The following is a 15,998-nucleotide window of genomic DNA, read 5'->3' on the forward strand; positions in this document are numbered from 1 at the left end:
GTATTAAAAATCTGGAATAGACCAGAATTTCCCTCATATTATACATATGATAGGAGTTTTTGCCTCCTCCTTGTCTCAGAGAGTAAATGGTCCATAATCAACCCATACTACACACATAATCCCAGGTCCAGGAATTTACAGTGGGCAAGCATCACAGTCACTTTCACAATGTTAAATCACCTATACTTATATAATCTTCCAAAGGAAGAGTCTAATTTCTGTTTTTTGTAATTTTTTATTCTAGGTCATACTACCTCTCACTGTTCTCACTCAACATAAGGTCACAAAATTAGGTCACTGTACTGAGATGAAGTTCTAATAGGACTGATGCAATTAAAGATCTTCCTTTTTAACTCATGTGATTCACTCTTCACTTACCTGTGGCAGAAGCACCCCATTTGGGGAGGCCCCAGGTGGGGCTCCAAGGCAAAAGAAGGATGAAAGAGGCTATCTGGAGTTGATTCTACTATAAAGCTTGGGGAAAAGGGTTATTAAAATAACTTTTTATACTGTCTAGCCAAGCTCACCAGTGGAAGAAGGCATATAACTTTTTAGGCATCCTTTTCTTGGGACCTATAAGTGAGATGGCAGACTAAATGCAGAAGAGGTCTAGCAGAAAAGTCTGAATCCTAATTTTAATCTTGAAGTGATACATAAAACAAATACCGGTACGTATAACAAGCCTAGATCCTAAAGGACATCTGATGCCTCATTTTGAAAAAGTAATCAATCAGAGTACAAAAACTAACTAAAAGTACTAAAAGTACTCATATCTTCTCTTCTAAGATGTCAATTTCACAACCATTCAGATCTTGAATAAGGCCATGTTCTGGAAGTAAATTCCTGAAGAAGATACTTGTTGCCAAATAAAGATTATTGATCTTTAGGTTTGACCAACTGGCAGATGGTGGGAAAACTGCCAGCCCCAAAGCATTCTAAGCAACTTGCAGAAAATTCAGAGAGAGGACTAAGAAAAACTGCATCTTTTACAGAGGACAACTCCTTCAGATTAGACTTTTGGAAAATCACTTGCTTTTCATTCCTCCAACTGAATGTACTAATAAGCACTGAGAAAAGTTTCCAGAGTCTATTTTACAATAGCAGCAAATTCGTCTTTTTACAGAACAAGCAGATGTGCTGTTCCCATATGGCACTCATACATGACGGAAGCTCCACAACATCCCACAGGCATCTTGTGCCTCCCTCCTGGGGATAAGTCATGACTTATGCATACTCTTCAAATCCTGCCTGGAAAACTTCCCCTCCTACATTCTAATAACCCATTCACCTACCTTCATTACAACTCAAGACATAAATTTACCTGTGCAGCAAACTGCCTTGCTTCTTCTAGAGGAGCATCAGAAGGGAACTGATTTGTAAAGGAAGAACCATCAGGAAGACGGAATTGAATTCTCGCAACACTGCTATGAGAAAATGAAAATTTAAGTCAGCATCTTTACTTATACACCTTCTCAAACGATATCATTAAAACTAAGAGAAAATGGAAGTGGAAATGTGTAATGAAAACAGGTTTTTATGGAGAGTTGGGAAGGGAGGATTGGAGGAAGGTGGTCAAAAGGTATAAAATTCCAATTTAAGGTAAGTAAGTAACTAGGAATGTAACGTACAACAAGACGACTATAGCTAACACTGCTGTTATGGTATATAGGAAAGCTGTTGAGAGTAAATCCTAAGAATTCTCATCGTAAGGACAGAGGTTTTTAAATTGTATCTCCATTTAGCCCATGAACAACAGGGGTCTGAGCTGCACGGGTCCATGTAGAGGTGGATTTTTTGCAATAAACACATACTACAGCACTGCACTATCCACGGCTGATTGAATCCATGGATGCAGAACCGTGGACATGGAGGGCCAACTTTAAAGTCATACACGGAATTTTGACTACACGGGGGTGGCACGCCAACTGCAACCCCACACTGTCCAAGGGCCAACTGTGTATGAGAAGATGGATGTTAGCTGAACGCACCGTGGTAATCGTTTCAAAATATATGTAAATCAAACCATCAGGCTGTATTCCTTAAACTTACAGAGAAATGTATGTCCAATATTTCTCCAATTAGAGAAAATAAAAAGAAAATTGGTTCTTTTCACAGTCAAACCTCATTTATTACTTTTAACAACAGCCTTTTTGAGATAAAATTCACCCTTTAAAATGTACAATTCAGTGGCTTTTAATACAGTCAGAGCTGTGCAACCATCACTGCTATCCAATTCCAGAACATCCCATCACCCCAAAAAGAAACCAAGCCCTTTAGCAGTCAGTCCCTGCTCCGCCCTCTCCCTTTCCCTGGCAACCACTCATCTACTTTCTGTCTTTGTGGATTTGTCTGTTTCTGGCACTTCCTATAACGGAATCATAAGATGTGTGACTTCTTGGTAAATGGCTTTTTTCATGTAGCATTATGTTTTCCAGGTTCATCCAAGTTGTAGCAAGTGTCAGTACTTCCTTCCTTTTTATTGCTGAAAAATATTCCATCGTATGCTATATACTATATTTTGTTTATCCCCTCTTCAGTTGATGGACATTTTGGTTCTTAGCACATTTTGGCTATTATGAAGAACGCTGCTATGAATATTCATGTACAGGTTTCTGTGTGGACATTGTTTTCAACTCTCTTGGATATATACTTAAGAGTAGAATTGCTTAGCATTTTGAGGAACTGCCAAGTTGTTTTTCCAAAGCGGTTGTACCATTTTATAATCCCATCAGCAATGTAGGAAGGTTCCAAATTCTCCACATCCTTGCCAAGACTTGGCGATTACTTACGTTACTTTTTTTTTTTCGGCCATGAGGCATTCAGGGTCTTAGTTCCCTGACCAGGGATGGAACCTGTGCCCCCTACATTGGGAGCGTGGAGTCCCAATCACTGAACCGCCGGGGAAGTCCTGGTGGTCACTTTAAATTCAGGCTTCCTAGAAGGTGTGGTTTTGATTTGATTTTCCTAATGACTAATAATGTGGAGCATCTTTTCATGTGCTTATTAATCATTTGTATATCTTCTCCGAAAAAATATCTATTCAAATTCTTTCCCCATATTTAAATTGGGTTGTTTGCTTCTTTGTTGTTGACTTCTTTTTATATTCCAGTTACAAGTCCGTTATCAGATATATGGTTTGCAAATATTTTCTCCAATTTTTTTTTTTTTTTGGCCGCACTGTGTGGCATGCAGGATCTTAGTTCCCTGACCAGGGATCAAACCCGTGCCCCCTGCAGTGGAAGTGCGGAGTCTTAACCACTGGACCGCCAGGGAAGTCCCTCCAATTTTGTGGGTTGTCTTTTCACTATCCTGATGATATCCTTTGAAGCATAAAAGTTTTTAATTTCGATGAAGTCCAGCTTATCTGTTGCTTTCTTTTGTCACTTGTGCTTTTGGTGTCCTGTCTAAGAATCCATTGCCTATTCCAAGATCACAAGATTTCCTCATTTCTTTTCCTCCCAAGAGTTTATACTTTTAGCTTTCACACTTAGGTAGATGATCCATATGGTGTGAGATAATGGTCCAAATTTATTATTTTGCACATGGATATCCACTTGTCCAAGCAGCGTTTGTTGAAGAGACCATTTTCTCCCCATTGAATGGTCTTAGTAAACTTTTCAAAAATCAGTTGATCATAAACGCATAGGTTTATTTCTAGAGACTCAATTCCTATCACAGGCATACCTCAGAGATATTGTGGGTTTGGTTCCACACCACAGTTATCACAATAAAGCGAGTCACATGAAATTTTTCGTTTCCCAGTGCATATAAGTTATATTTATACTATACTCCAGTCTAATAAATGTGCAGTAGCATATGTCTAGAAAAACCATGTACATGCCTTAATTAAAAAATATTTTTTGCTAAAAATGCTAACTATCAACTGACGACAAAGAGTTGCCACAAAACTTCAATTTGTAAAAAACTGCAATAAAGTATTATCGCAATAAACGAGGTATGCCTATACATCAACCCATATGTCCATCCTTATGCCAATACCACACTGTCTTGGTTACCGTAGTTTCATAGTTAAGTTTTAAAACCAGAAAGTATGAGTCCTCCAACTTTGTTCTGTTTCCAGATTGTTTGTTTTGACTATTCTGGGTCCCTTGCATTTCCATATAAATTTTAGAATCAGATTCCTGCATAAATTTTGGCAAAAAAAACAGCTGGAATTTTGAGAGGGATTGTGTTGCATGTGTAAACCAGCTTGGGGATTACTGCCATCTAAACAATATAGTCTTCTGATCTATGAAAACAAAATATCTTTCCACATATTTAATTAGGTCTTTAATTATTTCGACAATGTTTTCTAGTTTTCAGTGTACAAGTTTTACACTTCTGTTAAATATATTCTTAAGTATTTTATTACTTTCGGAAAATAGTTTCTATTTATTTTATTTATTTGTTTTTGGCTGCGTTGGGTCTTCATTGCTGTGCGCGGGCTTTCTCTAGTTGCAGTGAGCGGGGGCTACTCTTCACTGCAGTTCACGTGCTTCTCATTGCGGTGGCTTCTCTTGTTGCAGAGCATGGGCTCTAGGCGCACAGGCTTCAGTAGTTGTGGCATGCAGGCTCAGTAGGTGTGGCTCGCAGGCTCTAGAGCACAGGCTCAGTAGTTGTGGCGCACGGGCTTAGCTGCTCCGCAGCATGTGGGATCTTCCCAGGCCAGGGCTTGAACCCATGTCCCCTGCATTGGCAGGCGGATTCTTAACCACTGCACCACCAGGGAAGTCCCACCTGTTAATCTTCTAATATAGAAAATACAGAAAAGTACAAAGAACAAAACAAATATTAACCGTAATCCTACTAGCAGTATGTACTGGAAATCTAAATTTTTGTCTTTGCACCACATTTTTGTTTTGGGAACTGCCTTATCCCTCCAATTCATTCATTCATTCGGGTATGATTATCAGTAATATTTCCTTATCTCCTTCAGCACAGGGGTGGGCATGTCTACTACCCCAACCAGCTGGCCTACACAAGTGGACATAGTGATTGGTATTAAGATGGCCACATGACCCAAACGGGGCCAATCAGAATTCTCAGTGAATGAGAAAAAGGATTAGTCTTTCCTCTCTAGGATCAGAAGCTCACGATCCTGAAAGGTGCCAGGAAGCCCTAGGATCTCCTGACACTATCTAAAGAGTTTCTCTGAGAATAAAGCTAAGACAGAAACCAAGAGATTAAAAGGAGAGAGAAAAAGTCCTAATAATATCCTTTAGATCCCTGGATCTGGTGATGCCTAACCAATTCCATCACTGTAACTCCCAGCTGCAGAGCCAACGGATTCCCTCTTTTGCTTAATCCTGTTTGACTTGATATTCTAACAAGTAAAGTATTCCAGTACACATGAGATAATCACTATAATCATTTTGATGTATGTGCTTTCTGTCTTTTGAAAAGGATTTCTTCAGCCTTCTTTTAAACATCATGTATTTAGTACCGTTATGTGGTACATTGACATTCAATGACAAATACCACTGGCAGCTGCCAAACTGATCAATATGTTCTTGTAGAACTATTTACTAATCCACAGAACACATCAGTGTTAAAAAGCAGCCCACAACTGCTTTTCTCCTCAGCTGCCATGTATACACATACATTTTAGCAGGAAATAAAGTACCTTCTTTCTTTTATGGAAGAGTCTCTCTTGATTTCCATTTCTGCCTGTTTGGCCAGCAGGGCAGCAGCTTTAGCAGCTTCTACTTCTTCCTTTGTCTTTGCAAAACGAGCGGCTCTCTCTGCACGGTCCTTTAAAACAGTTGTTAGATACTAATTATATTTCACTGCCATAAAGATCTAGTTACACATTTCCAAACATAAGGAACATAAATATGCATGAAATTCCTTAAGGCCATACATGAACTTCATCACTCTGATTCTGGTATTTTTTAGTTTTATCAACTTTCAGGGACCAGAGTTATTAGTAAACAAACAAGGACTTGATTTTGGTCACTATTCTCTCTCTAAAGCCTGGAACAAGGTCTGGCACATAACAGATAATCAATAAATATTTACTAAATGAATAAATGAACAAACAATATTAAGAAGGGTGTAATATGTATTACAACTGCTTAATTCTAAAAGCAATTGTTGGGACTTCCCTGGTGGCGCAGTGGTTAAGAATCCGCCTGCCAATTCAGGGGACATGGGTTCGATCCCTGGTCCGGGAAGATCCCACATGCCACGGAGCAACTGAGACTGTGTGCACAACTACTGAAGCCTGTGCACCTAGAGCCTGTGCTGCACAACAAGAGAAGCCGCTGCAACGAGAAGCACGCACGTCGCAACAAAGAGTAGCTCCCGCTCTCCGCAACTAGAGAAAGCCCGTGCACAGCAACAAAGACCCAATGCAGCCAAAAATAAATTAATTAATTAATTTAAAAAAAATAAAAAATAAAAAATAAAAGCAATTGTTGCAAAACCATCCTAAAGCTTGATGTGTCTAAATCCTTTGAATGTCCTAAAAAAGAATGCTTATGACTAGCAGAGCCTGTGACGTTGCAAATTCTTAGCTTCTTTCCTAGGGAATCTTTGAAAACTACCTTTTGACTACTGATAAAATTCGTAATACAACACTGAGAAAAATTACTTCCAAAAAATCATCTCAATTTTAATCTTAACTGTATTTTAATTCAATACACAATTTCTAGGAAAAGAAAACTGAGAATTGGTATGCTCTGAGTCCCTAAAATCTACTATTTTCGTGGGCCCTGTCTGGTAGTAAACCAAAACCATTGTGCATGAAAAAACAATTTCATTAATGTTCTAGAGTCAAGCATTAAAAATAAACTTAATACTCACCAGTGCAATCTGCTGTTTTATACGCTCTCGAGCTGCCCTATCTTCTGCCTTTTCTCTGTTTCTTTCCTCTAACATTCTTTTTGTTAATTCTTCTTCTTGCTTTCTTTTATAATCCAACATTTCTTTTCCAGTTTTCCTCCTCTCAATTTCCTTCTTAATCTCTCTCTGAATTAAAGAAGAAGTAAGTTTTATGAGCCAAAAACAAAGTTTAATAATCTTCCCTTAATATTATTTTGTATGCAGGGAAAGCCGGTTGTAGGGTACAGCTAAAGGAAAAGAACAACTTCACAAAATCTAGGGGTCTAGTAGAATGTATTAACAGCATGGGTTAATGGTCAAATGTCTATCAATTTATAAGTCTTTGCCAGTGGTTCTGTTAAGATTATGATGCGGTCAGTGTCATTTGAAAAAAAGACATTACCGGTCTTTGGTTTCTGAGGTGCCCTCTAAGGACAACATGGTAGTCATTTATTTAGCTTGAAGACCTGATAACCTTCGTATATTAGAACCCCAAAGAAATGATGCAGTTCAGGTGCACAAGGTGAGAAAAACGAATGGTGCACTAGAATGCAGCAACACCAAAGGAAAAATTCAGCAAAATATCTACTCATTTCTTTTTCACAAAAAGGAACTAAAACTTTGAACTGCATCAAACCAATTTTAGTTCAAGTCCCTTTATTCTTAGCGTAAAGGAGTCATTGCAGAGGAAGAAAAGATGGTCCAACCTATTCCTAGCAATTTATAAAAAGAACAGAAAAAACTGTACACTATGACCTTACTACAGAAGACAGATAATTCCCCTCACCGTGCTGCAACACTGAACTATATAACCAGGAAGCCCTTCCAGGTTTGCCAAACTGAATAGGGAATCAAATGCTCCCTCACTTAAGGGAAGAGGAAAACAATGCCAGGCACATGAACTTTACCTGTTCTTCCTCTTTCCTTTTCTCTTCTCTCCTTTCTTCAAGTTTTTTGGTTAGTCTGTATTTTAAAAGTTTAAAAAATACATTAACTGAGATACTTCATATTAATATAAATTACATTTAGAAGATTTCTTTAGCTAAAACCTGGGGAAATGTGGAAACAGACAAAAAAGCTCCTGAAGGCAAAGCCACAACTTACCTACCTGGTCCCTGCCCCTAGGGAAATCCATGAGGAGTCAGTGGGACCATCAGAAGCCTCACTCCAGCTCTAAGTGCCTTACCTCCTACTTAAGATTAGTTCCCATTCCTCCCAATTTATCAGATCTTGATTTTTTTTTTTTTTTGGCTGCGCCATGTGGCTTGTGGGATCTTAGGTCCCCGACCAGGGACTGAACCTGGGGCCTTGGCAGTGAGAGCTCGGAGTCCCAACCACTGGACTGCCAGGGAATTCCCTGAATATTTATTTGAAAATATGCATCTTCAAATACATATGTATAAATCAATGACTTACAAATGCTTTACTTCTTACAAAGACGTAAACAGGAATATGGCACAAAACTGTTAAAAAATAAAAGCAAAAAGCTGAAGGCTAACATTTATAAAAACCAGTAATTCCAAAATTGATTCTCAACTGTGAGAAACTCAGCAATTAAAAACTAATGATTCTGAAAGCAGACAGGGGTAATGGTTGCACAACCTTGTGAATATATAAAAACCCACTGAATTGCATACACTTTGAATTTTATGGTATGTGAATTATATCCCAATTTTTAAAAACTAATGGCACTTTCTCTCAGAGGGATTTGGGTTACACAGGTATATGCATTTGTTAAAACTCAGTTGAACAACTTGTGCCAGAAGTCAAGGGATGCTCAAAGAATGATGGTTTAGAACCCGAAAGAGATGATGAAGTTTAGGTGCACACGGTGAGAAAAATGAATGATGCACTAGAACGCAGCAACACCAGAGGAAAAATTTAGCAAAATGTCTACAGATTTCTTTTTCACAAAAAGGATGTCAAAAGTACATAAGGCCCAGGATGAAGAGGTTCCGCTAACCAAATCTGAAGCAATCTGTGCATCAAAAAAAATTGTAAGAGAAATTAATTGTAACACATTAGGGTTAAAAAAAAGGACCCATGAAATATCTTACTGCTGACGGAAGTTATGAATTGGTATAACCACTCTGGAAAACTGTTCAGCCAGTATCTATGACCCAGAAATTCAGACTCCTGAAAATACACCCAAAAAATATGTTCACCAAGACATGTAATAAAAGAATGTTCATAGCAATTCTATTCTTAACTGACCCAAACTGAAAATAATTCAAATATCCATCAACAGTAGAATGGATAAATAAATTGTGGTATAGTCAATACACAGTCAATATAGCTATACAGTAACAAGCAACAATTTGAAGTGCTTACACGATTTTAATTATATGATCATATGACCCGGATGTTTGAAATGCTGTCTAAGCAGCTAATAGTTACTTCCCAATGAAAACTGTTTCATTATTAAGAGCTTGTCAACATTTTATCTAATCTCAACATTAGTATCGCTTTTTAAAAGCTTAACAAATTTTGTGTATATATATCTTCTAAGAGTGCTTTATAGTTTTTTTCAATTTAAGAAATCTCAAACAGCTGTAGACCCATTCTGTCCTGACAGGCTAACTATAAAAGTAATAATGCTCAATGAAGAAAACTTGGCAACCCCAGAACAAAGCAAAGAAAAAAATCTCGAATTCCAATTTCATAGATACTAGTATAAACACTTTGGTGCATGCCTTAAAATATCTTTTTTGGACTCATTATACTATATAACACATATACACCAATATGTGTACATATAATTATTTTTTAATTAAAAATGGCATATTATATTCTATTTGCAGAACCGTCAGGCAGACACAAGCAGACACCCCTTTACATAAGAATGGAAACTATTGGGGGGAATTCCCTGGCTGTCCAGTGGTTAGGACTCTGAGGTCTCATTGCCAAGGGCCCAGGTTCGATCCCTGGTTGGGGAACTAAGATCCCACAAGCCATGCGGTGCGGCCAAAAAAAAAAAAAGAATGGAAACTATTAAGAAATAACAGAAACTCCCCTTTCCCACAGGAATTAAATAGCACTTGATCTCACCCCACAATAAAGGGCTACCTGCCATGTTTCTTCACACTCCCCCCAAGTCTCGAAATCTTCTCCTGATTTTTCATTTTCACTTCACCCCAGGATCCCAGGGTGATGCAAGTAAGGGTGCACAGTGGTGGGCTTGTTGTTAGTAAAGCAGGAAGAAACAGAAGAGGATGAGCCCCTGGAACTCTGGTTTCCTGCTGCTCTTCTTCCAGACACACACCATTTCTCATTGCTGTGAGAGATCTACCCTGCTTTGCACCTCCAGATTCTGGCCCTGCCCCAACTCCCATAAAGAACAATCAGAATCTAGGTTTTGCTAAAATGAAGCACATTTTTACTGAATCATGAACTAACAAAAATACCCAATGTCAGCAATCATTTTGAACTCTGGTACTCCATGACATCTATGTGAACAAGAAAATATCAAGTCTAAGTAATTTTTCTTAACTTCCATATAACACTGAATGATTTTTAAGTCAAGATTTTAAAATATTCCTGCTTATCCATTCACCATTAACTCAGTTATCTTTTAAGAATCATAGTATAAGACTATGATTTGATAATCACTACAACATTAAAAATACTAAACCAGAAGCCACAAGAAGTCAGAAATTTGATTATGAGACCAACTAATAACACATGACACTTAATAGACACCCACTTATGCAGAACCCAGGCTCAGTACATAGTCATAAAATTAGCTGAAGTTCTTGCCCATCTGGAACTTATCCTATGACACAGAGAGATAAAAGCAGAAGTAATAGATGGAAACACATATACCAAAATACTAGTGAAAAAGGGATTCTTAAAATTATCAGACCTAAAGCTGACCAATGACTTCAGAGATACAGAAGTTTTTACTTCCAGAATGTAGTTTTTATGGATACAAATAAGTTGGTCAGGTAATAAAAAACTTCAACCTAGAATTCTGAAATTTCATTTGTGTAATTTTAGCTCTTATTCAAATCAATGAAATAACTGAAAACCACTGTTTTTCTAACAAAATATTATTTCTAAAAACAAGACCAAACCTTTCCACTCTGACGGTGAGCTCCTCTGTAGGTCTCTGATTTGAACATCCACCAGGCTCTTGAGACACAGTGGCCTGGCCTGAAATTTCTCCTCCTTAATTATTTAAAAAAAAAAAAAAAAAAAAGAAAGAAAAGAAATAAGAAGAATATTGCATTCAATGCGAATTTTTAAAAAGGTATATATCTTTTCGGTTACAACGTCTGTTAACAATCTTGTTTCTTAAACAATACATTTTTTCCCTAAGAATGGAGTAGGAGATAAAAAATGAGCTATTACTAGTGATAATTCTTACGTTTGGATCTGGATACAAAAGTATATAAATGGGAAATAAGGCAGCTACCCAGCTGAAAGCCACTGAGATAAAACATGAAATATTAATCTGGCAGTGAGAGATATAACAAAAGTAGACTAAGCATGCCTGGCCAGGGGTAGGCTCTACTCTAAAGAAGCATGGTCCAATATTTTTGGTATCCCATAGGGTAGCCACTAGTCAGGGACAAGTGGCTACTGAGCACTGGTAATAAGGCCAGTGCAGGTGACAGACTAAACTTTTAATTGTATTTAATTTTAATTAAAATTGCCACGTGTGGCTGCGGTTATGGTATTCAATAGTGAAGCTCTAGGGACTTCCCTGGCCGTCCAGTGGTTAGGACTCTGCGCTTCCACTGCAGGCGGCACAGGTTTGATACCTGGTCGACGAACTAAGATCCCGCCTGCTGTGCATCACAGTCAAAGAAAAAAAAAAGGGCGGGGGGAATTCTAGAGGCCAAGTTTGATACTGGGTATCACTCTAGACTTATGATGACCCAAGGGATCTGCTTCTGCACACCACAATGATTCCTTAGAAAAGCTTTTTATATCTACACTAGTATTCTTTTAAGGATCTCCTGAAGGCCAGAATTTTGTCCTGGCCTGCTGTAGAGGATAGCTATGGTCTGGTACTCCCTTTCAGAACCTCTGCTATTTCCTTCCTTACCACTCACCATCAACTTAATTCTTCTTTACATTTTCGATGAAGAAGAGCCTTGGAAGAGCATGGACTGCGGAGCAACAGAGTCTGGGTTGAATCCTGTTCTGTCACTTTAGTAAGCTACTTACTCTCAGTGTACCTCTTCCGTAAAATGGGGATAGTAACCTCATAGAAATGTCATGAGAAGTATGTGTTAATAGAAGTAAAACGCTGAGACTTTTACTAGGACTAGCACATAGTAAGTGCTTCAGTTATTACAGCAGTAGTAGAAATATTAGAATTATTAAGCAGAACCAAAGGTACACATCTCTTCTTACTTCTGCATTCAGTGCATCACCTATGTAACTTGAAATCAGCCATAGTAGGAATATTTACACTTCGGAAATTAGCAAACACTACAAATAAGGGCTTTTTTTCTCCCCCCAAAAAACAACCTTTTGTTAAATATTTACCAGCATACCACTGAATGAAACCCTTGGATAAGAAGTGGTAACCTCTAGCAGCCAGTGTGTGTTCAGTAGGAAATTAATCACTTTTCTTTAGTAAATAAAATGAATGCCAAGGACATTTGTATCTTGATATCAGAAAAAAAATTTAAGAAAACTTCTGAAGATAATTTGTGGACAAGCTGAAAAAAAGTGCTGTGTGTAACTTAGGTGGATCTATGACTCATAAACAAAGAAAAATGGATGGCAATAAGCTAAAACAACTGATAAAAATCCAAACACAGGGACTTCCCTGGTGGCACAATAGTTAGGAATCTGCCTGCCAATGCAGGGGACACAGGTTCGATACCTGGGCCAAGAAGATCCCACATGCTACGGAGCAACTAAGCCCATGCGCCACAACTACTAAGCCTGTGCTCTAGAGCCCGCAAGCCACACCTACTGAAAGCCCGCGTGCCTAGAGCCTGTGCTCTGCAACAAGAGAGGCCACCGCAATGCAATGAGAAGCCCACGCACCACAATGAAGAGTGGCCCCCGCTCACCGCAACTAGAGAAAGTCTGCGCGCAGCCACGAAGACCCAACACAGCCAGCAATAAATAAATAAATAAATAAATAAATAAACAAACAAACAAACCAAATCCAAACACAGTAACAATTTACTAGAGGACGTTCTGTCTTTAGGTTTAAGAAGACAGCTGGAGGGCTTTCCTGGTGGTGCAGTGGTTAAGAATCTGCCTGCCAATGCAGGGGATACAGGTTCGAGCCCTGCTCTGGGAAGATCCCACATGCCACAGAGCAACTAAGCCCATGCGCCACAACTACTGAGCCTGCGCTCTAGAGTCCGCGAGCCACAACTACTGAGTCTGCGTGCCACAACTACTGAAGCCCAGTGCCTAGAGCTCATGCTCCACAACAAGAGAAGCCAGTGCAATGAGAAGCCTGCGCACCGCAACGAAGAGTAGCCCCCGCTCACCGCAACTAGAGAAAGCCCGCGCGCAGCAACGAAGACCCAACTCAGCCAAAAATAAATAAATAAATAGATTAAAAAAAAAAAAAAAAAGACAACTGGATTATCAGGCTTAACATATCTCCTGATAAAAGTACACAGCAACAGCTGTAAAGTAGTCTTGCCAGAAAAGAATAAAGAATAAACCTGACTCTGACAAGTAAAACAAGCCTATAGTTTTACTACCAATTTAGAGGAATATTTACAAATTATCATAAGGATGCACCAAACCCAAACTATGGGGAACTACAGAAAAAAAACACTGGTGACAGTGGGAATCTATGAAAACCATCAACCAATAATGGTATTCTGGGGACTTCCCTGGTGACTCAGTGGTTAAGAATCCGCCTGCCAATGCAGGGGACGCGGGTTCAAGCCCTGGTCCGGGAAGATCCCACATGCCGTGGAGCAACTAAGCCCGTGTGACACAACTACTGAGCCTGCGCTCTAGAACCTGGAAGCCACACCTACTGAGCCCGCGCACCACAACTACTGAAGCCCTAGAGCCCGTGCTCTGCAACAAGAGAAGCCACCGCAATGAGAAGCCCGCGCACCGCAATGAAGAGTAGCCCCCGCTTGCCGCAACTAGAGAAAGCACGCGCGCAGCAATGAAGATCCAACGCAGCCAAAATTAACAAGATAAATTAATTTTAAAAAAATGATATATTGGACTCCAACTCAAACAAACTGAAAAACTTAGTGTAAGGTAAATATTGCCTAGATAATTAATGATAAAAAGGAATTACTGTTAAACTTTCTAGGTTTCATAAGGGATAATGGTATTGTGGTTATTTTTTTAAAGTGCTTAACTTTTAGATACCAACATTTTTTGTTTTGTTTTGTTTTTGCTGTGCTGTGTGGCTTACGGGAATTTTAGTTCCCTGACCAGGGACTGAACCCGTGCCCTAGGCAGTGACAGTGCGGACTCCTAACCACTGGACCACCAGGAAATTCCTGGTACCAACATTTTTAAAGATGAAATGATATAATGCCTAAGTGTGTTATAAATAATAAGTGGCAAGGAGACGAGGAAAGGGGGCATAGATGAAACAATATCGGCCATGAATCAAACATAGTTGGGGGACTTGTCTGGCGGTCCAGTGGTTAAGACTCCGCACTTCCACTGTAGGGGGCGCGGTCTGATCCCTGGTCAGGGAACTAAGATCCTGCAAGGCACGGGATGCAGCCCCCCCAAAAAAAAAAAAAGTTGGAAGATAGGCAATGGGTTCATGGGATGGAATTTCTTATACTATTTTCTCTACTTCTGTATATGTTTGAAATTTTCCATAATGAAGCTAAAAAAAAAAAAAGCTACAAAGAACTAAGATTAGAGTTGCTACTCACCTCAGATAAGACAGAGTCTAACAGTTTGAGTCTAACCAAACTAATTGCCTACTAAAACAAAAACATCAACAAACACTCTTCGTGGGAATATAACAGAATCCAGAGTGTTATGTATAACTCTGTAAGCAGCACTAAAGCACTCAAGCTAATGGGAAATTACAGAGCATCAAATTTCAGTTCAATATAAGGAAGAACTTTTCTAAAAACTAGGGCTTTGACAATAGAATAGGCTTCCTAGCAAGGTAATGAGCTTCCTGTCATTAAATGTATTCAAATAGAGGCTTGATGATTATCTATCCAGGATGCTGGAGCAGGATCACCTTTTAGGATACTAATATTCTAACTTCTTAACTTATCTAACCCTACATTGCCTAATACAAAGCTATATTACACAAAACAACTCTGACTGTGCATGATCCCTAATATACAGTATAAAATTTCTCCTCTGCCTTTTCTATCAACCCCTCTGCAGTAACACCTCCTATTGCTACAAACTCTATTTTACAATTAACTTTTAATTCTAATTTTAAAAGTGCAAATACAATTCTCTTAAAAGTGTATAGTATTTTATGTTATAAAAACAATTTCAAACACATAAGTTCACTTGGTCCTTTCGATATCCTCTGGCTGAGAAGAGATTTACAAAACTCATGAGTATCATAATGACAGTCCCTGAACCATAGCACAGTAGCAGAAATTACTACTATCAGCTGTTCTGGACTGTTGCCTATTTGGGTTTGAAGGACAGAGTCACTGACTTTATCCCCTCTGCCACTAAATGACAAACATATTAAATTTTAAGTTAAATGAACGTGAAGGGGGAAAATACAGTATTCTTATTTTTAAGGATATTAATCCACAGCCTTTATAGTGGAGTGTTTAGTGTACCCAAAAGGGTACATTAAAAATTACCTGTTGCAGAATCTGACTTTGTATCAGAAGTGGGTGGTGTCTCACAGAGCTCTACATTTCTGGACTGACAGTTTTCAGAAGTGTTGTTATGATCAAATGAGGTGGATGGAGTAGAGACTGAACTTTCTGACTGGCAACTATTTGCCACTGATATTTCACCTTTTAACGAGTGCATCTAGGGAGAAAAAACATTGGAATTTAATTACAGATAAGAATCTAAGTTTACCATGGTATATGAGAACAAAATATGAGCAAGTCAATTTGTACTCCATAGAAGGGAGAAGTACTAAACTTTCCAAGTAAATCCATCTAAAATGTATAATCCTATATACGACAATAATCACATTACGGAATTTCAACTGCAAGGTGACAAGAGCATAAAAAGATATTTAAAGCACACTGTTGATTTTTCTTACAATTAGA

At 38.6% G+C, this 15,998-nt stretch overlaps 1 protein-coding gene across 2 annotated transcripts in view; it reads right to left on the reverse strand.

Annotated features, from left to right (window-relative positions):
• Nucleotides 1–15,998, reverse strand: part of UBXN4 (UBX domain protein 4) — a 33,686-nt gene that overhangs the window by 6,105 nt on the left and 11,583 nt on the right. Inside the window, exons 5-10 of one of the 2 annotated variants that reach the window (XM_059927570.1) lie at nt 15,576–15,750; nt 10,896–10,989; nt 7,731–7,785; nt 6,805–6,969; nt 5,624–5,751; nt 1,322–1,421 (exon numbers count right to left, since the gene is read on the reverse strand). In XM_059927570.1, the coding sequence (XP_059783553.1) occupies nt 1,322–1,421; nt 5,624–5,751; nt 6,805–6,969; nt 7,731–7,785; nt 10,896–10,989; nt 15,576–15,750 (717 nt within the window). Of the gene's footprint in view, nt 1–1,321; nt 1,425–5,623; nt 5,752–6,804; nt 6,970–7,730; nt 7,786–10,895; nt 10,990–15,575; nt 15,751–15,998 lie in introns of both variants that reach the window. The other variant, XM_059927569.1, reaches the window with a different exon arrangement.

The sequence above is a fragment of the Balaenoptera ricei genome, chromosome 7, assembly GCF_028023285.1.
Source record: "Balaenoptera ricei isolate mBalRic1 chromosome 7, mBalRic1.hap2, whole genome shotgun sequence".
In the NCBI taxonomy this organism is placed as follows: domain Eukaryota; kingdom Metazoa; phylum Chordata; class Mammalia; order Artiodactyla; family Balaenopteridae; genus Balaenoptera; species Balaenoptera ricei.